Here is a 26,412-nt window from a genome sequence, read left to right on the forward strand (position 1 = left end):
TACTTGCTATTTATATACAGCACATCAGATTTGCCTATTTCCTAAGCTACTTAATTATTTACGGTCTACACTTTTAAAAAAGTCCTATGACTTTTGCTTCAATCTTACAACCTATTAGTTTACTATATATGAATTCCATCCACCCGTTTTATATTACATAAAACACATACAGATATAGAAAACACATATTTCACATGGTATATATACCATCAAGAAATATACAGAATTAAGTGGTCTACGAAAACTCAGATGATCACTGAATTTTTACCCTTAGAATAGATCCCAACCTATTTCATATCTACAGTTCCCAGCATCTGGCAGACATTCAGTTATTGTAGCTCTCCTGGGTTGTTAGTTGCTGCCCAATACTTGTTTCTTTAATAATGTAGAGTGATAGAAAAAATGGAACCTGTAATCCAGTTGTTTGTGGACTAAAGGAGAACTCAAATGGATAAGAAAAGCCCCAAACCAACCAATCAAACACACTAACACAAAACAAAACCCAGTACTTTTCCTGGTGGGCTATCCCTATCAACTCCTTCCTATTGTATTTGCATAGACTTTTTAAACCACTCTAAGCTCAACCTCAATGTCCTCATTGAACAAGACTATATCAGAATTAGATACAACAAAGACTGTATCAGAATTGCTCACTCTAAGACTCTATTTTTTCAGATTTTTCTTCAAATTTGACAAGAGAGCTTAAGTTACCAGTTACTACCTAGAACAAGGACTAGCACATAGCAGACACTCAATAAATATGCACTTTATCTACAAATGAATCAGTTCTTCCTATTATTGTCTGCCAAGGAAAATCTGAGAAGTTGTCCTTCTAAAGGAAAGTACTTCTAATGTCCTATTTTTGAAAACTGTGTGGCTATCCTAGAGATAAATTATAATTTGGCAATTATGTAGTTGGATCATCAGTCAGAGGGAAAGGAAAAGTAGCCTCAAAATATTAGGGGAAATGAAAAGCAAAACAAGATGTGCAATTGAGGGCTAGATTGAAATTACTATTTTCAAGTGGATGAGAGCCACAATTCTGGTTGTCCTGTCCATAAATGGGTAAATTTAAGTTTTGTTAAGATGAAAAACATACAGAAAAATGGCAAAAAAAAAAAAAAAAAAAAAAAAAGCCTTCAACCTCAGTGGTTTCCAAGCTTTCTTTTTAAAAGTAGTATAATTTTTATAAACATTATCACATTAATCCTTACAACTTCCAAGATAAGCTTTAACCACCACATTTACAGATGAAAGACCCAGAAAAGCTGAATAAATTGCTCGTGGCTTCAAGGCCAGTAAAGTGACAAAGCTTGAACTCAATCCCAGTTCTAACGTACTCCCACGGTCCCAAGAATAAGCCCATGCTCTTAAATTGTTACACTGCCTCACTGATTGGTGAATAAGCAAATGAAATCTGTAACTTGAATCACCCTGATATCATTGCCCACTGAAGCATTTCTAGAATCTATTTTTAAATTTACTTTTTAATTGTGGTAAAACAGACATAAACTTTTTTTTTTTTTTAAAGATTTTATTTATTTATTTGACAGAGATAGAGACAGCCAGCGAGAGAGGGAACACAAGCAGGGGGAGTGGGAGAGGAAGAAGCAGGCTCATAGCAGAGGAGCCTGATGTGGGGCTCGATCCCATAATGCCGGGATCACGCCCTGAGCCGAAGGCAGACGCTTAACCGCTGTGCCACCCAGGCGCCCCCAAAATTTACCTTTTTAATCAGCTGTATGTGTACAGTGCAGTGACATTAAGTACATTCACATTGTTGAAGAACCATCACCACTAACCATCTCTAGAACACATTTCATCTTGTAAAACTGAAACTCTATAATCATTAAGCAATAACTCCCCCTTCTTGCTAACCCTTGGCAATCACCATTCTACTTTCCATCTCCATGAATCTGACAACCCAAGGTATCTTACATAAGGAGAATCATCAGTATTCAGCCTTTTGTGACTAGGTTATTTCACTTAGCATAATGCCCTCAAGATTCATCCATGTTGCTGAAGGTGTGAGAATTTCCTTCCTTTTAATAGTTCTATGTTTTCCTTTTAGCTATTGTGAATAACGTTGCTATGAAGATGGGTGTATGAATATCTCTTCAAGACCCTCCTTTCAATTCTTGTGGGTATGTAATCTGTCTTAGTCTGCTTAGGCTGCCACAATTGAAATACCATAGACTGGATAGCATAAACAACAGAAATTTATTTCTTACTGTTCTGGAGGCTTGGAAATCCAAGATCCCAGGTGCAGTCAGTTTGGTTCCTGGAGATGACTCTCTTCCTGGCTTGTAGATGGCCACCATCTCACTGTGCCCTCATGTGGTAGTGGGAGGGAGGGGCAGTGCAAACTCTCGTGTATCTTCTTATAAAAGAACTAATTCTTCATGATTAGATAACTCATGTCCTCATCTAACCCCCTAATAACGGCTCCATCTCCAAATACCATCACATTGGGAGTTAGGGCTTCAACATATAAATTTGGGGGGACACAAACATATAGTCCACAGCATACTCAGAAGTGGAATTATTGGATCAGATGATAATTCTCTTTGTAATTTTTCTGAAGAAACATACTGTTTTCCATAGTGGATACACCATTTTACATGCTCACCAACAGAGTATGGGGTTCCAATTTCTCTATATCCTTGGCAACATAAACATAAAAATCTTTGATATGACAGTAGCCATCCTAATGGGTATGAGTGGGCAGTGTAACTTAAAATAATTCAATTTTATACCAAAGCTAATATACAAAATATAAAGCAGAACAGCTCTGCTTTTAAAGCAACAAATCTAGAACAAATCAAGCATCACCCTTGCCTCTTTCTGGCAGCTTCTGAGAGGTTCCACAAACAGTCTGAAAAAAATCTTACAAAATAGACTGATAAGTCAGTCTTACGCCAGGGGAGGAAGGGTTCAAGTTAGATAGAGAAAAATTGTTTTCATGGGTATCTCTTTTAGTTTTCCTAGTTCAAATTTTAAACTTCCTAAAATCTAGAACATGAGGGGCGCCTGGGTGGCGCAGTCGTTAAGCATCTGCCTTCGGCTCAGGGCATGATCCCCGCCTTCTGGGATCGAGCCCCACATTGGGCTCCTCCGCTAAGAGCCTGCTTCTTCCTCTCCCACTCCCCCTGCTTGTGTTCCCTCTCTCGCTGGCTGTCTCTCTCTGTCAAATAAATAAATAAAATCCTTAAAAAAAAAAAATCTAGAACATGAGATAAAAAGCCTGAGAAAATGGGAATTGTCGTGATTCAGCTAGTAACTGAGTATCATATTGGAGGTGTACTTGGGAAGATATATAGAGTTTTGCCTTCAGGTTTCCAGAAACTCAACATACATGAGTACTGATGTATTTTTACTCTGGTTCTTGTAAATGGGTTTGTTTATCTGTCTTTTAGGGGCAGAGAGGATTTTTCCTATAACATTATATTGTACTTAATAGTTTATCATTCTCTCTCTGCACCCCACCACCCCTTTCCCCATCCGTATTTTGATTATAAGGAAAGCTTCAAAAATATGGACCGAGTCTATCATTAACATCTGACTAACATCTAACAGACTACCTGGCACACAGTAAGAATTTAATAAGTAATGAAGAAAAAGAGAAAGAGCAGAAGAGGAAAATTTAGGATAGTGGTTAAAGAGAAAAGAAATGTTAAGTTTCCCAATATAAGCAAGAATTTTGTAAACAAGGAACATTTCTTGTTTATTGATGTGTCTATCATATAGCACAGAGCTTTATACATATCAACACATGTTGGTTGAACTGCTTTGCCTATGATAAAAAAGAAAATGGATAGTCTGGCAATCAGGATAGGATGTTAACCCCAAATTTACGACTAATAATAATAAAATAAAAATATCGTTTGAATTGCCCAAAATTTTAAATTCCATTTCTTCCTTTTTTAAAGCTAAGAACAATACAGTATTACTAAAATACATTGTTACAGGGCACATATAATATTATGAATGTTGCAAAATAATAAGTTAGGCAATCACTGATTTACTAATGAGACTAACATTGGGTATAAATCCAATGGAGAGGGGCGCCTGGGTGGCACAGCGGTTAAGCGTCTGCCTTCGGCTCAGGGCGTGATCCCGGCGTTATGGAATCGAGCCCCACATCAGGCTCCTCCGCTATGAGCCTGCTTCTTCCTCTCCCACTCCCTCTGCTTGTGTTCCCTCTCTCACTGGCTGTCTCTATCTCTGTCGAATAAATAAATAAAATCTTAAAAAAAAAATAAAAATAAAAAAATAAATCCAATGGAGACTTTGATATTTTTTAAGTATAAACTTCGGAAAGGTAGAAATTGATGAAGATCCTCAAGTAAGGAGCGAACTTATTAGTGGACAGCTAGTATCCTCCCAGATCCAGGAGAAAAAAGACTGAAGAGGCAGTAGCACATGCTTTGATAGATTGAGGCTTTAAAAGAATTATCTGTTACAGAATTATCTGGACAGAACGGTGCTCCTCTCCCCAAAAATTCATATATTGAAGCCCTAAACCACAATGTGGCTGTTTTTGGATAGGACCTTGAATTAAAGTTAAATAAGGTCCTATGAATGAGGCCCTCATCCCATAGGAGTGGTGTCCTTACCAGAAGTGAAACAAACACCAGAGATCTCTTTCTGAGTGGACACAGAAGAAAGGCCACGTGAGGACAAAGCGAGAAGGCAGGCATTCATAAGCCAGGAAGGAGTCCTTACCAGAAATCAATCCTGATGGCCCCTCAGCCCTGGACCTCTAGCTTCCAGAACTGTGAGAAATAACTTTCTATTGTTTAAACCACAGAGTCTGTGTTATTTTGTTTCGGCAGCTCAAGCAGCTAATATATAACCTAAGGACAAAAAGTAAATTATCCTCTTTCTGTTAACGGGAGCTCACGAAGTGACCAGCAGGAAGAGGTTTTACAGAAACAATACAAATCAATCGATAAATGCAAGGACATTCTCCCCAGGCCACTCCACACAAATGACCACACTACCTTAGAAATTAATTTTTACAACTGAAAATATTTTAATAGTATGATGAAATCTGAGCTTTAGAAGTATGTGGGATAATTACACTGTATGTCTAAGTCAACTAAGACTTAGTTCAAAAATTCAGAAATTGCTCAACTTTTGTCAACTTTCCACTTCTCTAGTCTTTTAAAGTTACTTAAAATTCAAAAGAAAAGCATTTATCAATGAGAACTCAAAATGACCTAAGTCCATCAGAGTTGACCTACAACTGCAGTTAAGTAGGATTTTGAGCTAATTTTCAAATTGCAGAGGTAAGAACCAGCGGTAGTGGTAAAGCTTTTTCATGTCCCTCATAATTAGAAGTATACACAGAACATTAACACTCTCATTCAAGATTAGGTTAGGCTGTTGACTTGAAGAGTATATATCAAAATGAATTTACCCAATTATCCACCGGAAGATACAAATGGGTATAGATACAGAGATATGAATTTACACATACAGGTAATACGTTTATGTATGTACATATGTATAAAAGAGATATGCCTATATAGCTGCATTTAACACAAGCAAATGGCAGTATCTTGTTACAGGAATGTCCTTTCTATATAATATATGAAATACCAGAGCCATAAAGTTTAATTATAGTTTAAAAAAACTGAAAACTAGGGTTTCTGGGTGGTGCAGTCACTTAAAGCATCTGACTCTTGGTTTTGGCTCAGGTTTGATCTCAGAGTCATGACAGCGAGCCCCACATCAGGCTCCATGCTCAGAGAGGAGTCTACTTGAGTTTCCCTCTTCCTCCCTTTGCCCCTCCCTGCTGCTTGCTCACTTGTTCTCTCCAATAAATAAATCTTTAAAAAAATAAAAACAAATCTAAGAACTCTGGCACAGTAAACTAATCAGAGTTAAAGTACAAATAAGAAATAAATACTTCCAACTGATAAAGGGAATAATATCCTCAAAATATGAAGAATTCCTATAAATTATTAACATATGAAATATAAAATAAAGTCAATAAATTCAACAAGTAATTAAGAAGAAATATAAATGAACAATAAACATATTAAAGGATGTTCAAGCTCACCAATAATGAAAGGAATAACAAAATAATTTTTGTTGATTAGATGGGCAGTGATTGCTAAAATCCCAATTCAAAACTGACAAAACTATTCTATAGCAATAAAATAGCCTAGAATAATTCTGAATCCATTTCTTTATAACTTTTAAAATAATTAACCAACCTGTGCCACTTTAATTGAATTCTGGGTAGAGCCACCAGCATGATATTCAACCTTGAATTTTTTTACAAGTTCATCAAACCTACAAGGAAATCACAGTAGAAAAAAGTTAGCATCTGTCAGTCATGACAATGCAAATTTTTCTGATTAGAAGTACACTAAATCGCAATTACTAAAATATTTTGAATGACATAATTATGTTGAATGAATTGAAATATGAAAAACAACTTTGCTAAATTCCAATACTTACAAAATTTTTTCCACAAATGTACAATTATAAAAATTCAAAATATATAAGCTGTCCATTTTTAACCATTAAACCAGAAAAGGTAAAAATAAAATTCATAAATTATTATAAGCAATGCATATTTTCCCATATTAAGTGATTGTACAAATGTATATTCTAATAAGTTTAAAGTTTTAAATATCATAAAGACAATCAGTTTATAATTTAAAGAACTGGGGACGCCTGGGTGGCTCAGTCAGTTAAGCGTCTGCCTTCAACCCAGGTCATGAATCGAGTCCTGCATCAGGCTCCTTTACTTGGTGGGGAACCTGCTTCTTTCTCTCCCTCTGCCTGTCACTCCCTCTGCCTGTTCTCTCTCTCTGATGAATAAATAAATAAAATTGAAAAAAAGAAAGAACGAACGAGAGAATGAAAGAAAGAAAGTGAGGGAGAAAGAAAGTGAGGGAGAAAGAAAGTGAGGGAGAAAGAGAGAAAGAAAGAAAGGAAAGGAGGGAAAGAAAGGAAGAAAGAACGAACGAACTAGGAAACTACACTGAGTTGTATGATTCTAAGCAAGTTGCTTGGTGACATAATTTCTGTATCTGCCAAATAAAGGCATAGAGAGAAATGCTTTAAAAGCTTTGATACTTCATTATTTTGGCATCTGATAAAAGCTATAGAACTTCTTTCCAGGAAAATAAATACATTCACCACACATGAAGCTTTTCATTTAAGACAATCCATGTATACCCCTTCTACTACACATATGCTGCCAAAGGACTATGGACACTGATCTGAATAAATCTCAAATTAGATGGCACTTATTAATCTGGATCTCAAATCAATACTACTTATTACATAGCTCAGCATGTTAGAGTCTGTGAGAGAAATCCAAGGGGCATAAGTACGTAATTTAATTTCAAAGGGCTAACAAGCTTTGGAGGGACAAAAGGATGAATACACGAGAAAATAGAGAAAATTAGAAAACATCAAATTATCAAATAACAAAATATATGCAATGTAGGCAGCAAATGCTACGGGAGGTCAGTCAAAAAAGAGAGAGATTGGGATATGAGCAGAATATTCAAGGAAGGTTTCAGTTTTGAAAAATATTTTTAAACCTTTAAAAATTTTAAGTACAGAAGTAGATCCTTTCACTAAAATAAAACATTTCACAGAATCTCAAAATAAAAAAAGACAAATATAGAGATGGTTATATCAGAAATAGGAAAAATGGAGTTATACCCACTCCCATACCTCCAACTGCCTTGGGATTATATCTATAATACCCTGAGATGCCAATAAACACAATTAGCAAACCTGCCCAGAACACTGACAGCGGTATCTGTATACCACTAACAATACTAATATAATAATAAGAGTAGAGAAGGCAAAGTAGATAGGCACAGAAGCAGAGGTGGGTAGTTGCAGTAGTTCAAAGAAAGTTGTCTTCTACTTACTTTCTGAACTAGGTATCAGTTAAGAGTGATGTTAGAGATTAGAGAAAGGAAGAGTGAATGGATAAAGTAAACATACAGTGATGAATTGCCAGGTGCATTTGAAGTCCCTCCACTTTCAAAAACCAATTCCTCCAAAGGTTTTGGATGATATTTGTAATGAGCTGAATTACAAATGGGTGGCCTCCAAAAAGATATGCCCCCCCCCAGAACCTGTGAATGTAATCTTATTGGAAAAAGAGTCTTTGCAGATATAAGTTAAGGATAAGACCATTCCTCCTGTATTACCCAGGTGGGCCCTAAATCCAATAACAAGTCTTCTTAGACAGAAGTGGAGACACAAAGGTGAAGACCATGCGAAGATGGGGGCAAAGACCAAGTGATAAGCCAAGAAAGCCAAGGAATACCAACACCCATCAAAAGCAGGAAGAGGCAAGAAGGATTCTCTCCTAGGCTCTTCAGAAGGAACAAAGCCATGCCAACCCCCTTAATTCAAACTCCTACCCTCCAGAACTGTGAAAGAATAGATTCTGTTGTAAGCTCCCTATTTATGGTAGTTATAGCAATACCATCCTTTCTCATTTCCTCAAGAATCTCTTTCCTTAAGTTATAGCCTTCTTTAATCCATCATCAATTTCTCCCTTCAAACAACTACTAATGAAATAGCTATAATATTTTGGGGGGAAATGAGATGGGCCTAAATTTGTTATAGATACCAAAATCATAATAAACCAACTACAGTACATTTCTAAGAACTTGGGAAAGTTTAATGAAAAATGTAAAATGAATGTCTGTTTTGGAAGGCATACACATACTGCTCAACAGCAATCTGCCTACAGACCAGAATACAAATTGTACCACTTCCTGTGTGTTCTTGGCCACATCTATGAATCCTTCTGTGTTTCACTTTCCAATGAGGAAAGTAAATAGGAGCTAAATAGTACCCACCTCATAAACTTGTGGTGAGCATTTAAAAAATTACGATTTGAATGAAATGTTTAAAACAGTAACTTTAGGCATAGAATAAGTATTATAGAAACGTTAGCTGTGGAACCAAACCCTAAAGCCTCAGAGAGTCCTAAGTACCCGTAAGTTTTAGGAAAACTGAGTGATAGTTAAATAGGGTTCTTTCTTCAGAATATCTCAAGGCCTCTGATATGCTGATAAGCATATTAAAATTTAAGATGGATATAGTACACATACTTCCTCAGCTTATTTGGTCATATAATCCTTTTTCTCCAGATCATCTAACAAAATTAGTATTTTTTAAACCAGAACAGTCTAGAACCATATTGGTCTAGTAAGGTAGCTACTGGTCTCCTACAGCTATAGACATTCAAATTTAAGCTAATAAAGTTAAATAAAATTTAAAATTCAGTTCATCGGTCATACTAGCCACGTTTCAAGTGTTCAACAGCCACGTGTAAATAGTGGCTATCATATCAGATACACAAATAAAGAACATCCCACTCTTACAAAAAAGTACTATTGCATGGTGCAGGGAGAGTTCAATAACAAAAATAAAGTGAAAAACAGAGTAAACATGATCAATTTTAGAGATGAAATGGACCTAAAAGAATGCCTTCATTTAAGAAATGGGAAAAGTTGGGGGCTCTCAGCTGGCTCAGTCAGTACAGCTTATGACTCTTAATCTCAGGGTCATGGATTCGAGTCCCATGTTGGGTGCAGAGATTACTTTAAAAAAAGAAGACAGAAATAGGAAAAGTTAGACATGAAGTTTGAGTAGATTGCCAAACAGAGGTCACATATGGCACACTGGTGAATCAAAATCAGAACTGTAGTATCAAAATGACTTGTTAATTACAAACACGCAAAAATCAGTGTGTGTGTGTGTGTGTGTGTGTGCGTGTGTATAAATCAGTGTATATTTCTCCTCATTCCAGCCAATGAAGAGAGTTTTCTATAGAAACCAAAATTTTGTTTATTAACATTACTTTTGGAATCAGTTCAAGAGGTACAAAAATATCAGGACCTCACATGTCAAGATGGTTGATGAAGCATATGTTTGCTTCCTCTTCCAAGTCTTACTGGATGTCAAAAAACATGTTTTATATATATTTATACATATACATGTATATGAACAAATGTGTAACAGCACCACTAAGCAAGCAAAGAGGCCACACACAGACCACAAATTTGAGAAATAATAAATCTAGCTTAAGAGAAAGAAAATATAATAGAATTGACAAAGCAGTGATAGGAGACATAAAAATAAGAGTAATTCCTTTAAACACTCTATTTGGAACACACTCCTACCTTATCCACAAGAATAAAATGTGTTTAAATGTTCCAATCTGCTGCTGTAAAGTCTTCCATATACTGACAACTGTGCAGCTTCTTAGCCTACCTGACAACTTTTTTCCTTTAAATTTTTTTTTTTTGGTAACAGCTTTATTGAAATGCAATTCATATACCACACAATTCACCCATTTAAAGTCTACAATCCAATCATTTTAAGTATATTCATAATTGTGCAACCATCACCACTATCAATTTTAGAATATATTCATTAACTCATAAAGAAACCTCCATATCTTTAGTTATGAAAACCAAATATCCCCATCCCTAAGTAACCACTCATCTACTTTCTATCTCTGTATTTTTGTCTATTTTGGACATTTCATATAAATGGAATCATATGCTATGTATATGATTTTGTTGACTAGATTCCTTCACTTAGAATATTGTTATCAGTATTCATACATGCTAGAGCATCTGTCAGTACTTGATTTCTTTTTATGGCTGAATAACATTGTGTTCTATGGATGTACCATGTTTTTTCCATTCATCCATCCCTGGAACAGGTTGTTTTCATCTTTTGGCTATTATGAATAATACTGTGATGAACACTCACATACAAGATTTTGTGTGGACATACTATTTTCATTTCTCTTGGGCATATACCTAGGAGTGGAATTGCTGGATCAGTTTAACTTTTAACTGCTAACTTTCACTGTTTAACTTTCTGAAGAACTGCTGCAGTATATTCCACTACTTGCCTATTTTTTTTCTCAGAGACAATACAGGCATATCTGTCTGCCTAATTATATGAAAAAGAAGCAACCAGGAAATAACAGAGTTTCTATAAATTAGCTTAACCACTGTTGAAATTTTTACAAATATCAATTGTTGAAAGGATGACCTGAACAATAAAAATGGACGTGGATAAAAAAATAAGATGAGGTAAGGGAGCTGAAAACACCCAGGAATACACCCAAAAATCCAAAGGAAATCCATAAGAAATATAAGAGATGAAAAGAAAAATTAAGAGGCACAGAGAATGGATCAGGTGGCCCAAGATCCATTTAAGAAGAATGATGGGAGGGGCGCCTGGGTGGCTCAGTCGTTAACCGTCTGCCTTCGGCCCAGGGCGTGATCCCAGGGTACTGGGATAGAGCCTGTTTCTTCCTCTTCCACTCCCCCTGCTTGTGTTCCCTCTCTCGCTGGCTGTCTGTCTCTCTGTCAAATAAATAAATAAATAAATAAATAAATAAATAAATCTTTTAGAAGAAGAAGAAGAAGAAGAAGAAGAAGAAGAAGAAGAAGAAGAAGAAGGGGAGTGATGGGGACACTAGAGATAATGAAGAGTAAGAAAAAAATACTAGAAAAAAAAGTATTCAAAAGAGAAAAAAATATAATCCTCAGATTTGTCCAAATATGAAGCAATTCTATTAGGGAGGGGACTAGGATCTATACTTGGACAATACCTCGTTCAATTTCAGAACTTTTCATATTAAGAGAAAACCTTAAGAACTTCTAGAGTGAAAAATAACAGATTATCTGAAAAGGAATAAGGATCAGAATACACCAGACTTCTTAAAGAATACAGGATGCTAAAAAAAATATTATATTCTATGCTAGAAGAAAAAAAGATTTCCCAAATAGAATTCAATATCCACCCAGATTAATAACCATAAGGGAAAATACAAGCCTCACATATAAGTGTTGTTTTGCCTTGCATTTATAAAAGAAAATTACTAAGCTGGAGGTATAACAATCAAAAGGAAACATAAGAAAGAAGGCAGCATGGGTTGTTAAAAAAAAAAAAAAGGAAAGGAAAGGAAAGAAAAGAAAAGAAAAAGTGAGAATGTATGTCCAAAGTGTATGACTTTGGAAAAGTAAAGGAATCCAAAAAGAAATTTAAAGAGGGCCCATTACATCTTATTACACATGAAATTCTCCCTTAAATAGCAAAAGCTTTAATAAAAAAGGAATGTAGTTTGTGTTCTATGAATCCTTCCAATCACGCTACTTGGTTCTACAGAGAACAGTTACCTAGTTGTTCGGTAATGAAGTTTTGTTTGGTTTTCAATTTTAGAATCTATGCTGAGATACAACATATAACATTTAATTACAGTTGCAAACATTTGTAACATTTAATAGCATTTACAAAATGTAAAAACATTATATATAACACTGACATTTTGAAGATGGGAAAAGGGAGAGATGAAAGAAAAAGTTTACTAATTTTCTCTCCTTCAGTTAAAGAGTCCATAAGTATCTCAAATGTTAATAATCAACTTTTCAAAAGAGGTTCTAAGTATATTGTTTAAAGTCATAAAATCAATCATTAGAAAAATTAAAATATATAAAAAGCATAAAAGAAGGCAATGAGGAAAGAAAAAGAAAAAACAGTAAAAGTGCACTATATTCTTCATCTTCCAGAGGAGAGTCAATAGACATGTAAATTTGTTAATTAAAGAATGGGGCATAACCATATTAAGTAAATTTATAATGATAAACTAAAAACATTAACTTAATATTTGTAGCCCTATGGAGTGGAGAAGGAGGGAACTTACATTGTTGGGCTTTCTTTAGTTTTGTTTTTTTAATAAATTTCTTAAGGGTATCTTAAATAAATATGCAATTTTAAAAAGTTATAAAGTGAACAGTGGTGTAACCTCCAGAACCATTATCACTATAGATAGATAGATAGATAGATAGATAATGATTTATGCATGCTTGACCATCTTTGGGTTCTTAATTCTGATTCATTGATATGTATATCTCCCCTGCACAAACTGCATTTTGTCTTACTTACTATTGCCTTATAAGTCTTAATGAAAAACAAGTATCTTCACCTTGTTCTTCTTCATGAGTGCATTGAATATTCTTGTACCTCCATATAAATGTGTAACTAGATGTCAGTTTCCAAAAAACAATTTGCAGAGATTTTGACTAAGATTGCATTAAAGATAGATAGATAGATAGATACAGATACAGATATATATGGGAAAGTGATAACCTTTCCAATATTAAACTGTCTAATCCTTGATCACACTGTACATCACAATATATTTATTTAGGTCTTTAATATTTCTCAATTAGTTTCATTATTTTCCCCATAAATCTTGCACATCTTTTATTAGAGTCACTATTCCATACTTTGTTCTAGTACTACTGTAAGTGATATTTGTTTAAACCTAATTTTTACTTGTTGATGGTATTTAGAAATATAATTCTCTTTTTAAGATTTATTTTAGAGAGAGAAAGAGTGAGAGTGGGGTGTGGGGGGGAAGGGGCCAAGGAGGACAGAAACCCATGCAGACTGCACTGAGCATGGAGCCTGACGTGGGGCTCAAGCTCATGACCCTGATATCAGACCTGAGCCAAAACCAAGAGTCGGACACAACAAACTATGCCACCCAGCAGCCCCAGAGATATAATTCTTTATATAACAAGTTTTTTCTATTCAAGTTGCTAATATCTCTAATTAATTCCAATAATTTATCTGTTTTTGCCATACATACATAATCATCATTTGTGAACAATGACAATTTTTTTTTTCTTTTCTTTTCTTTCCTCACTTTTTCTTGCCTTAGTTCAGAGACTTAGGACCTCCAGCATAACATGCACAGATAGTAGTGGGTAGTAATATTAGTAAGTGCGCAAACTTAGTCTTACTACAAATTTTGACCTAATAAATTCTAACAAATCCTAATGAAAGTCAGGGTAAGTCCATTTCCCAAAGCAAGAAGTCTTAGAGAAAAGTGTTTAATTTTTCACTTTATTTTTACTGTGTGTATGCACTGCCTCTACTAAAGAGTTAAAATTTTTAAAATGTTAGACTTGAATCTGTTGACATTACCATATATTTCAATTTAAAAATATTAAGTTACCAAAACAAACACACAATATAATCCAACAAAATTACAATATACATGTGTATATTACAAACAAAATTACCCCATACACACACACACACACACACACACACACACACACACACACACACAGAATCTGGAAGAGTACAACCAAGGTGTTAACAGTGGTTAGCTCCAAAGTAGGAGCAAGTATGGATATTGTATACATTTATTTTGTCTGTGTAATAAGCATATAAACTGCTTTGCAACAAAAACATTTTTAATCTATTTCATTTTATAATGGAAGAACATAACAATTTTCCATACAATTATCTAAAAAGAACTACATATAGAACAAAGCCGAATAAAAAGCATGGAGCAGAGAAGTGAGTGATTCTGAATGAAAGAGGCAGGGAATATGTAACATATGAACTAAATTTGACAGATAAGGGAGAAAAAAATATTCAGGGCTGAGGGTACAACAAAAACATGACATATTCAGAGAAACTATTTAAACACAGACTAAAATATAGGCCAAAATCAAAGCAGTAAAAACTGGCAATGAAAAGGAAACTCTCTCTGCCAGGTTAATAAATTTAGACATTATTCAGCAGGCAAGCAGAAATTACTAAAATCTGTTTGCTAATAGTGTGAAAGGCAGACTTGTTTTTAAAAGATGAAGACAGCACTGTTTGGAGGACAATGTAGAATAAAGAGAGGCAGATTGCCACCTTTCAAATAGTTCATACCAAAGATTAGATGTTGAGCTAAGGCACTAGAGAAGAATTATTAAACTGAGGAAGCATTTCTGAGTTGAAGATATAACATGTGATAAATAGCAGGAAGTAGAAGATGTAGAGGGATGACAATCCTGAGATTTCTAGTTTGGATGACCAGGTGGATGATGTTGAGAAAGGAAATACAAGAGAGAAGAAAACTTGTACCAAGCAAAGGGAATTCCTACATAGTGACAAACCAAGAAACATTCCTATTTAGGGAAATGATTGTAATGAGGTAATATTTGTTTCTTTTTATCTCTTGCAGGGAACGGGCACATAAGTTATATCCTGATTTTCTCTGTATACTTTTCCAGCTGATAGAAAACTTTCTGTTTGTCTGTGAATGGTCTACCTTGTCTGGGTCAAAACTATCAATGTAGCCAATGGAAAATGCTAGGGAAAGGTGAGTATCTTTAATGAATGAAACCAAAAATTCAGGCTGAAACATTAATGAACTTCAAAACTAGGAGTATAACTTGATAGGTAAATAATCTAATCAACTGTGTAAAAATCTTAAGTATTTCCTAAGTTTTTTAGAGATGAAATTGTTTAATAGCTTTACATATTATGGGAAACTTCAATATATTTCCATTATGTGATATATATATATATTTTAGGCGGGGGATAGAGGGAGAGGAAGAGGGAGAATCTTAAGCAGGCTCCATGCCCAGGGCAGAGCCAGACATAGGGCTCAATCTCATAAACTGAGATTATGCCCTGAGCTGAAACCAAGAGTCAGATTCTTAACTGACTGAGCCACCCAGGTGCCCCTCCATTATGTGATTTTTTCCTACAGGGAATAAAGTGTGGCAATTTTAGTACTTGATAAATTCATTCTTACTTTCTCCTTTTGGTTAAATTTCTTTGTCTGAATGGAATGGGCATATCAAACACTTCAATCAAATGACTGACAGGAGTGAAAGAACAGTAGCTGATCCATTTTCGTACTAGCACTCTATTTGTGAAACCCAAATTAATAAAATATACAGCTTTCATAATGTTTAAAAACTTCCAGAGGAAATGTTACTTGAATAAAATGCTAGAGGAAAAACTGGATTCAGTACTTATCAAAGTTATAGATGACAGTTTACAGATAATGGAAACAAAAAAAGAATAAAAACAAATCTGATAATATAAAAATATTTAAAACTTTTCTATATAAAAGCAAAACAGAACAAATCAAAAATTTTAAATATAAAGATGTTTAGCAATATGAAAAATGGTTATTGCATTTACTTATATATTTTTAAAAATATTTCAAAATATGATTTTATACATTTTAGTATTAATTTAATAAATTAGTTCATTTCTTTTTTTAAAAAAAGATTTTATTTATTTATTTGACAGAGAGAGAGAGAACACAAGTAGGCAGAGCAGCAGGCAGAGGAAGAGGGAGAAGCAGGCTCCCCACTAAGCAGAGAGCCCAATGTGGGGCTCCATCCCAGGACCCTGGGATCATAACCTGAGCTGAAGGCAGACACTCAACCGACTGAGCCACCCAGGTGCCCCTCCATTTTTAAATGTTATTTTAATATTCTCATACAGATGAGAAATAAAAATGTTAAGGCTCAGACAACTGGACAAATGGACAAAAAATAAAAAAAAAAAGATAAATGTTCAAAACAGAGATGAATTTAATGCATTCATTGTTTTTCTATAAAAATTATTAACAAAATGACCAGAAGAAAATACATGAACATGCAATGGTATTGTTATTTATTTATTTTAAAAATTTTTATTTATTTGAGAGAGAAAGAATGAAAGGGAGAGCCTGAGCAAGGAGGACGGGCAGAGGGAGAGGGAGAAGCAGGCCCCCTGTTGAATGGGGAGCACAATGTGGGGCTCAATTCCAGGACCCTGGGATCACAACCTGAGCCCAAGGCAGATGCTTAACCGACTGAGCCACCCAGGCATCCCTGATATTTTTTCTATAAGCCTTTTCCTTTTTATACTTCCTACAATTTGATCATATGCTTATATTCATTTTATAATGACAGTATTTTTATTAAAGAAAACTTTTACATACAAGTTAATGTCACTGGAATATAATTCAGAATTTCTTGTGGACTAACCTTATGGAAAAAAGCAAAAAGCAACATGCCACATACCCCTAAAGAAGTCTTAATACTTGTTCTGATACTGAATAGGAGAATTTAAATTGTAAATAATGCTTTCCACTCATATCACATATTATTAAATACTTTATAAACAATTGCTAATTCCTGACAATTAATAAGATAGCTATCTTTTTTTTTTTTTTAAGATTTTATTTGTTTATTTGACGGAGAGAGGGAAACAGCCAGCGAGAGAGGGAACACAAGCAGGGGGAGTGGGAGAGGAAGAAGCAGGCTCCCAGCAGAGGAGCCCAATGTGGGGCTCGATCCTAGGACCCCAGGATCACGCTCTGAGCCGAAGGCAGATGCTCAACGACTGAGCCACCCAGGCGCCCCTAAGATAGCTATCTTTACATCTTTTTTGCTCTTTGAGAAAAAAGTAAAATACAAGGAAGGAGAGAAGCTGTCAAACACTAATGCTTGGTAGGCACAGCTGTGACTAACCACTAGTTTTCCGATGCTAGGTTTAATAGTAAATCTTTTGAGATACAGTATCACCTCAGCATGGTACTATACACAAGGAAAGGTATCAAACGAAATGATCAAATACGGAAATTTAAAGTCTACGAAAAAATAGCACTGACTTCTGGTAAAAATAAACATAATATTGATGATCGTAAGCATGCTACTATCAGTAGCACACAGCTTCCAGCCGCGGAAAGTTGGGCAGTAACTAAATGACAAACTTAAACATAAGCAAAGTAACATAATTTGTCCATTAGAATAAAAGGCCCTTTAAGCATTAAAATCAAGGGACAATTATTAATAGAAATAAATGTATGAAGGCATAATACAAACAGATTCACCTTTTCAAAAGCAGTAACTGTACTAAGTACAACATGAGCAGAAAGTTATAGGAAGGTCAGTAAATGAAAATTTTAATGGAACAGAATTAATTGATGCTATACTGAAAAGAGAGCAGCTAGACTTTGCTGCTTGTCATTAAAGTGGACTGATTGTTTCCTAAGACTTCCTAATAGTTTCCACTTTACAGGGTGAGGAACAAGCAGTAATTGATATTTCGAGTTTTAAGAGGTAGATCAATAACAGCATAAACACATGCAAAGTCTAACACAATAAATATAATGAAATAAGCCTACTCTGCTTAGAAAATCTAGCACTCACGAATAAACAATACCCAGTACACAACAGTAAAGAAAATCAGGGGTCTGAAAGGTAAGGAGGACAACATTTGTTAGATGATAATGAAACAATGTATATTCACTATACTGTAGAAAAACAATCCCAGGACTCTTAATTCCAATAACTATGAGCCACACAAAAAAATCTAATGAAAAAGTAAAGCCCTACTCCTATAATCTAAGGATCAAAATACTCCTGTTCAATTTGAAAGATTCAAAGAAAGTTTCAAAATCTATCTTCAGTTTTTAAAAGGTTAAGAAATTTCTTTCAAATAACCTCTTTTTTTAAGCCTAAATAAATTACCCCGGCAATATTGTAAATTGCCAAGACAATGGCAAAGTTATATAAATGTGAGAAATTCAATAGGAAATTTTACAAATACAAACTTTTTATTTTCAGACATTCCTGAAAACAGTGACTTACTACCAAGTTATGACATTTTTTTATGTTACATAACATTAATTCCTGACAAGTCTGACAACCTATGTTCACTCTAAACAGGTCATAGTGAGTCTAACAAATAAGGGTACCAAAACACTGTTCATAATTTGACTTAAATATGATTGACCTAATATTTCAAAAATATGCTTATTGTTATAGAAGTAGGCCTTTTAATATTTATTATAAATATTTACTTTGAGAAGGATATACTATCCCAAAAATATTTTTTAAAAACTCTCAGAACTCAATAGTGAGAAAAAAAATCCGATAAAAATTGGGCAAAAGATTAATAGAAACATATCCAAAGAAAAGATACAGTTGGCAAATTAAGCATAGACTTCAATATCATTAGTCATCAGGGAAAATCCAACTGAAAACCATAAGGAAATACATCTACTAGAATGGCTTAAAAAAACTGGCAATACTAAGTGCTGATGAGGATGTGGAGCAACTGAAACTTCCATAAATTGCAGATGGAAATAAAAAATGATACATCCTTTTTAGAAAACAATTTGCAATTTCTTAGAAAAATAAACATACACTACCAGACAACTCAGATACATGACTATTTAGAACACCCTCATTTATAACCACCAAACACTTGAAACAACCCAAATGTCCATCAAGTAGTAAATGCATAAACAAATTATGGTACATCCATGCAAAGTTAAGCAACACAAACAAACAATACATTCAAGGAACTTGGATGAATCTCTAAAGTATTATGCTATGTGAAAGAAGCCAGACAAAAAGCGCTACACAAATATGAATCCGTTTATTTGACATTCTGGGTATGGAGTATATGCAGGCAATTTAAAAAAAGAAGAATGAACCATCTAGAGAAACAAACAAAGAAATTCCAAAGACTATCCCTCTCTGCATGTATGTGTGTGCAAATCTATCGAGCTACCTCCCTCCACAGAAAGATATACACATGGACACACAGAGATACACGTGAAACACACTTGAAACTCAAAACAAACCTAGGAGACAAGATTCGTGTAAACACCCCAATTTTCTAAGACACATATTTAGAGTTTTAGTGACTTTTGTTTTAGAAATAATTTCAAACTACGGAAAGACTACAAGATAATACAGAGAACACCCGTACACCTTTTACCAAGATCCACCAATTTTTAACATTTTGAACATTTGTCCCTTTTTGTCTATTGTTAACATAGACATTTAGTCTTTACAAATTATTTTGGAGTAGGTTATATATATAATGCACTTTTATTATGTATAATACCTCAATGAAAACTTCCTAAGAAGACAAAGTTTGTATCTGTGAATTCACTTTTATGGGCTCATATGGTTATCTCCAATTCCAATCCAACACAATTCAAAGCCGTTGTCTTCTCCCATTTGTTGTCATCTTTTTTTTCATTATGTCTCTGTCCTTCTTCTTACATTAAGATCCCTTGCTCTGAGGCCCAGGACATGGTTCACTACTTACACTGGACAAGCCCCTCCCAGTGTAAAAAAAGAAATCTAACTGGAATGGATTGGGGATGGTGCACCAGGAAGAGAGCCTGCTTGATGCTGCTCTATGTCCAAAGTACAGGTCCCAACTTTTTCTTTTAAGGCGTGATTGTGTCTGTTTTTGAACTATATTCTCCACATCTCTTTCTTCTTCTCTCTTAAGCACCCCCACCAAATCCCTGCTCTCCAAAGGTACAGAAACATAGAAGTAGTAAGAGCTCTACTGGAATATGATGTTTATTCCTCTACTTATAAGAAATTTGATTTCTAGTATATTCTATCTCCTAACAATTTTGTAGGTGCAGATTATGTGTGATTCTATTTGTATCTCTAGTTTTTTCTTTTTTAAAAAAGAATATTTATGTATTTATTTATTTATTCGAGAGACAGAGAATGAGCATGAGCAGAAAGGGCAGAAGGAGAGGAAGACAGAATCTGAAGTATACTCTGTGCTTAGCGCAGAGCCCAACACAGGGCTTGTTCCCACGGTGAGACCTGAGCTGAAACCAAGAGTCGGACACTCAACCAACTGAGCCATCCAGACACCACTGCATCCCTTGTTTTAAGGATGAGGAAATTCAGATTCATTATCCTCCAAGCCCAGTTTAAGTGACTTTTGATGGATTTCTCACAATTGTTAAGTAGCACACTAGGGACTGGGAGATCCATCCAATAATTAAGAAAACATTACAATCGTATATAATAAAAATAAGAATATTTAGAATAAAACATCTCATGGACCAAAACTGAATGAATCTCTTTGTAATTAAAGGTAGTTGTGGCTTAATTATTTTTAAGATGCATCCAGAAGATGCATTCTATAAAACCAGAAAAATGAAAGAAAATGAGAATGATGACGAAGGAAAAAAGGAGAGGAGAAATTAAAAAGAAATAGCTCTTTAAATTTTAATGTGCCATTTTTTCTAGCTATCTGATTTGAAGCAAATACTACTTGAAATGAGAATGATTTCGTGACTAGATCCTGTAACTGAGCACCAGTTATCCTTATATGGAAAAAACTGTCCTTATAAAAAAGATATAGTAAGAATTATGAACAGGAAAATGTCCACAAAAGCACCCTTTACAACTTCTAGTTTTAACCTAGTGTAACTGCTTCCCACTTTCACAGTAACTAAAGCCTCTTTTTTTCTCACTCTTGAGAGAAAAAGAGAAGTCATCATATACCAGGAGATAAAGATCTCACATTGTGTTAACATCACCATAGCACAGAAACAAACATCAATGATTTTGAACATTTCATAGAGAAAGGAAAATAAGACAAGTAAGTCCTTTACAGAAAAACAAAAAATTTAGCTTCCTTAAGAAAGCATTCACAACAGCCATTTGGGTTTTTGATGAAGTCCTTTCTTAAACTTCTCATCTAAACAAATAATAAAATGAAAAAATCAGTAATTCTAAACAGATTATACTTATTAAGACCAAATGTTAATAGAATAATGCAGGGGAGGGAGTAAATCCATAGGCAAATTGTAAGATTCAAAGCTTTGAAATCTTTTACCACAAATGTTCAGTAAGTTTGAAAAAAATCTGCTTAAATGTCAGTCTGATAAAAGCCAAAAGAACATTTCCCACATGTGTTTATATTTAACCATATTTTTAAAAGATGGAAAAGTAATAGTCATTCAAAACTAAGGTTAAGCTATTAGTTCATATGAATTGTAATTTAAGGGTATTTCTCCAACCTCTAACTTTATTTTCTTTGATAAGAAAGCACTTTTAAGCATGTATCGCTTAGGTAAATCTTTATTCCATCCTAAAATGTTTAAAGGTTTAATTCTTTTCATTTATTACTCTGAAGATTTTTTTGCATGTAAGATAATCAAATATCAGATGCATATGTATATTCAGTTTCTACCCATTATAAAAACACAACAAAATTTCACTAAGCCAATTTACGATTTTTATTAAATAGTAAAACTGTCTGACATACAGTTTTAAACCATACCAAAAAAAGCCATACGAGAAAAAGAGAAATAGTGCAGGACAGTGGTTCTCAAAACGAAACACACAGCTTCCTGGTAAACCTAGAGTGCCATCCATATGTCCACAGGCAGTTCCAAAACACAAATTATACTTTTTCTCTCCTTTATTGGTTTGGTTCAGCTGTTACTTCTGTCACAGAATCCATAGTTTATAAGGGGTCTTAGATTATAGAAAAATTCTAGAAACATATGTAACAGACACAAAGAGAAGGTATTCATGCAATAATTAATCATTTTTCTCTATCAAACTTTAAAATATATCACTCATCAGAAACACTCAAACACTTAAATCTCTTATCAAAACATAACATATGGAACTTCTGATTCTGAATAGCATATAGTGGATGACAGCCAGCATTCATACTGACAACAACTAGAAAAGTCATATAAATTATAAAATATAAATCATAAATCATTAAAGGTACCAAAAAGCTGCAGAGGGAAAAGGATCAAATGAATACATTTCCAAGGTGGTGAGAACTGTTCGGAGGGCAGCCTAGAACTGGCAGATGATTGTCCAACCTGCCTGAATTTGTAGTCAGTAGCATGGAGTTACACAAAATCTGACATTTGAGGGACCTCAAATACACAGTTGGTTTGTCCCATAACACATTTGCTGAATTCTGAAACTGAATGGTAAGCTAAAAAGGTTAACCAAAATCACCTGAAAAGCAGAAAGTTTTCCAAGTCTGGCAGGGCTTAAAAAACGAAGACAGGAATAGAGAAAGAACTAAAAACACAACAGGCAAAAAATGAAATCCCTAGGAGGAATGGAGAATAAAATCTAAAGATAATACAGATACTTTTTCCCTGGGGACTGGAAGAGGACATCTATCTATAGTGTTTACAACTAGAAGCTGCAAATTCAGACCTTGGACTTAAGGGAACACTGACAAGGGGGTGGAGGGCAAGGGGGTAAAAGAAAGATAGGGATTTCAGCCACTATTAGTGCTAAAGTGATAAAATTGGAAACAGAGGGTCTAAAATAAAAGGTCAGTTTTCCACTTGAGGTATCTGCCAAATTTTCAAGTGGATTAGGCTTAAGGATAAAGAATTAAGCTGGAAATCTTTAAGAGCCATTCCGTTGCCACGTTTCAGATCTGATGAGACAGAGACCTAATGGCCTCAATTAAAAGTCCAAGAGGGTCAAGCAAACAGGGTAGACTAACCTATCAAAACTGAAAATCAACTCTGACCTACCTTAATCTTTGATTTTATTAAGATAATCAACCCTTCCATCACTTCATATCAGCCTGATAGAGAAAAGGGTAAGCATTCTTGTAGATGATAAAATCTAAAGGATCTATAGCTCTTACAGAAATAATAGACAGCTGGTAGTTATGCAAAGAGGCAAAGTAATTTAACTACACACAAAAAGGAAACAGCAAGAGAAAAAGTTTCAGAAATATAGACAAAGGAAATAAAGGGACTTCCGAAAAACTATGATTAATATTTTCAAGGAAACAGAAAACATAAACTAGATAAAAGAATGGAGAATTGCAACAGAGAATTAAAATTACAAAGAAAACAATAAAATAAACATCTAGAACTTAATTTAACACTTGAGTTAAAAAATTCATTGAGTAAGTTTAATATTTAACACAACCCCCACAATATACCAACAGCATTTTTCACAGAACTAGAACAAACAATCCTAAAATTTGTATGGAACCACAAAAGACCTTGAATAGCCAAAGCAATCTTGAAAAAGAAAAGCAAAGCTGGAGGCATCACAATTCCGGACTTCAAGCTATCTTACAAAGCTGTAGTAATCAAGACAGTACAGTATTGGCACAAAAATAGACACATAGATCAATGAAACAGAACAGAAAACCCAGAAATGAACCCACAACTATATGGTCAATTAATCTTTGACAAAGCAGGAAAGAATATCCAATGGGAAAAAGACAGTCTCTTCAACGAATGGTGTTGGAAAAACTGGACAGCAACATGCAAAAGAATGAAGCTGGACCATTTAATTACACCAAACACAAAATTAAATTCAAAGTGGATTAAAGACGTACATGTGAGGCCTGAAACCATAAAAATCCTAGAGGAGAACACAGGCAGTAACCTCTTTGACATTGGCCACAGCAACTTCTTTCTAGATATGTCCCCTGAGGCAAGGGAAACAAAAGCAAAAATAAACTACTGGTACTTCATCAAAACATAAAGCTTCTGCACAGCAAAGGAAATAATCAACAAAACTAAAAGGCAGCCTACAGAATGGGAGATGTTTGCAAATGGCATATCTGATAAAAGGTTAGTATCCAAAATACATAAAGAACTTAAAAAACTCAACACCCAAAAAACAAATAATCCAATTAAAAAATGGGCAGAAGATATGAACAGACATTTCTCCAAAGAAGACATCGAGATGGCCAACAGACACCTGAAAAAATGCTCATCATCACTTACCATCAGGAAAATGCAAAACAAACCTACGACGAGAGACCACCTCACACCTGTCAGAATGGCTAAAATCAAAAACACAAGAAACAACAGGTGTTGGCAAGGATATGGAGAAAAAGGAACCATCTTGCACTGCTGTGGGGAATGCAAACTGGTGCAGTCACTCTGGAAAATAGTATGAAGGTTCCTCAAAAAGTTAAAAATAGAACTACCACATGATCCAATAATTGCACTAGTGGGTATTTAACCAAAGAATACAAAAACATTAATTCAAAGGGATACATGTACCCCTATGTTTATAGCAGCATTATCTACAATATCCAAATCATGGAAGTAGCCTAAACGTCCACAGACTGATGAATGGATAAAGAAGATGTGTGGGGTATGTGTGTATATGTATTACTCAGCCATAAAAAAGAATGAAAACTTGCCATTTGCAATGACATGGACAGAGCTCGAGAATATAATGCTAAGTGAAATAAGTCAGAGAAAGACAAATACCTTATGATTTCACTCATATGTGGAATTTAAGAAAACAAACAAGCAAAGGGGAAAAGAGAGAGAGAGACAGACCAACAAAACAAGAAACAGACTCTTAATTACAGAGAATAGAGGGGAGGTGGGTAGGGGATGGGTTAAACAGGTGATGGGGATTAAGGAGTGCACCTCTGATGAGCACCAAGTGATGTATGGAATTGTTGAATCACTATACTGTACACCTAAAACTAATATAACACTGTACGTTAACTGGAATTAAAATAAAAGCTTTTTAAAAAAGAATTCATGAATAAGTTTAAATTTAAACTATTCTCCCTGAATCTTCCTACTACTTAGCCCCAGACATGGTATCAGTCATGGAAGGATATAGCACAACTGGGAAAATAAAACCCCAGTTCTCTGGCTAGAGGACCAAGAAGAGAACTCCAGGGAACCACAGAGTACTAGGGCTCTTGACACATCTGGAAAAAACAAAAGATTAAACAAAGATGCAGAAGATATAAAGAAAACCAAGGAAAAATTTCAGTAATTGAAATTTTAAAGCCCGTTTGCTGGGCTCAATTGCAAAATGGAGAAGAAAGAACTAAGACTCCATATGCTTGAAGATAGATCAACAAAAATGTTCCAGTCTGAACACAAATATTATTTTTAAAAAATGAACAAAGACTCAGACACCCATGAGATAATACTAAAACATCTAACATTTATGTCATTAAAGTACCAGAAGAAGAGGAAAAAAGAGCGTGCAGAAGAAAATTTTGAAAAAAATAACAGCTTAAAACTTTCCAAATTTGAATAAAGACACATTCCTACAGGCTCAAGAAGTTCAGGAACCCCAAATAGTATAAACTCACAGAAATTTATGCCCAGACACATGAGAAGAACCCATGAGAAGAACCCAAAGGGTGGAACTGGGTGATATATCAATATTTAAGAGGAAAAGGACCAACAGAGAGGAAGAGAAACACCCACCTACCCTCTCCCCTCGGCCCCCCAAAAAAGAGCCTGGTAAGAGTGAGATATCAAGAAGGAAGGAAGGAATATTCAGCACAGCCAAATTCCATACTAAAGGACATTAAAGGCAAATTTGTTATCAATGTGATCAAAATAGGATTTCATATTGCAAGTCATTAGGGTAGGAAGCATTCCTTAATCGTTTAAAGCAAAGGCTCTGGTGTCAGAGAGACCTGGCTTTAATTTCATGTTCATCTAATTATCTGACATAGCACAAGTAACTTAAATTCCCTGAGATTAGGTTTCATCATTTGTAAAACATGGTATTAAAGACCATATCTGTTTTTGCATTCTATGATATTTAAGTACAGTGCCTAACAGATACTGGGTATATACACGCTGAAAAAAAATTGGTAAATAAATGAATGAATGGATGGATGGACAGAGGATTATGGAAGGATTAAATGACAGTCTTCTTGCTGCTGGCTGCTGCTTTTGGGTTTTTAAGAAAGTGCAGACTACCAATCTGTATACATTTTAACAAAATTAAGTTTTTCTTAAATATTTTTTAGAAGAAT

At 34.7% G+C, this 26,412-nt stretch overlaps 1 protein-coding gene across 7 annotated transcripts in view; it reads right to left on the reverse strand.

Moving 5' to 3' along the window:
• The window catches only part of ADK (adenosine kinase), a 518,384-nt gene that overhangs the window by 333,986 nt on the left and 157,986 nt on the right, over positions 1-26,412 (reverse strand). For all 7 annotated transcript variants that reach the window (XM_026504506.4, XM_057308800.1, XM_026504502.4 and 4 more), the window contains one exon: positions 6,225-6,303. In XM_026504506.4, coding sequence (XP_026360291.1) covers positions 6,225-6,303 — 79 coding nt within the window. The remainder of the gene's footprint in view (positions 1-6,224; positions 6,304-26,412) is intronic.

This window comes from Ursus arctos, unplaced genomic scaffold (assembly GCF_023065955.2).
Source record: "Ursus arctos isolate Adak ecotype North America unplaced genomic scaffold, UrsArc2.0 scaffold_7, whole genome shotgun sequence".
NCBI classification, from domain to species: domain Eukaryota; kingdom Metazoa; phylum Chordata; class Mammalia; order Carnivora; family Ursidae; genus Ursus; species Ursus arctos.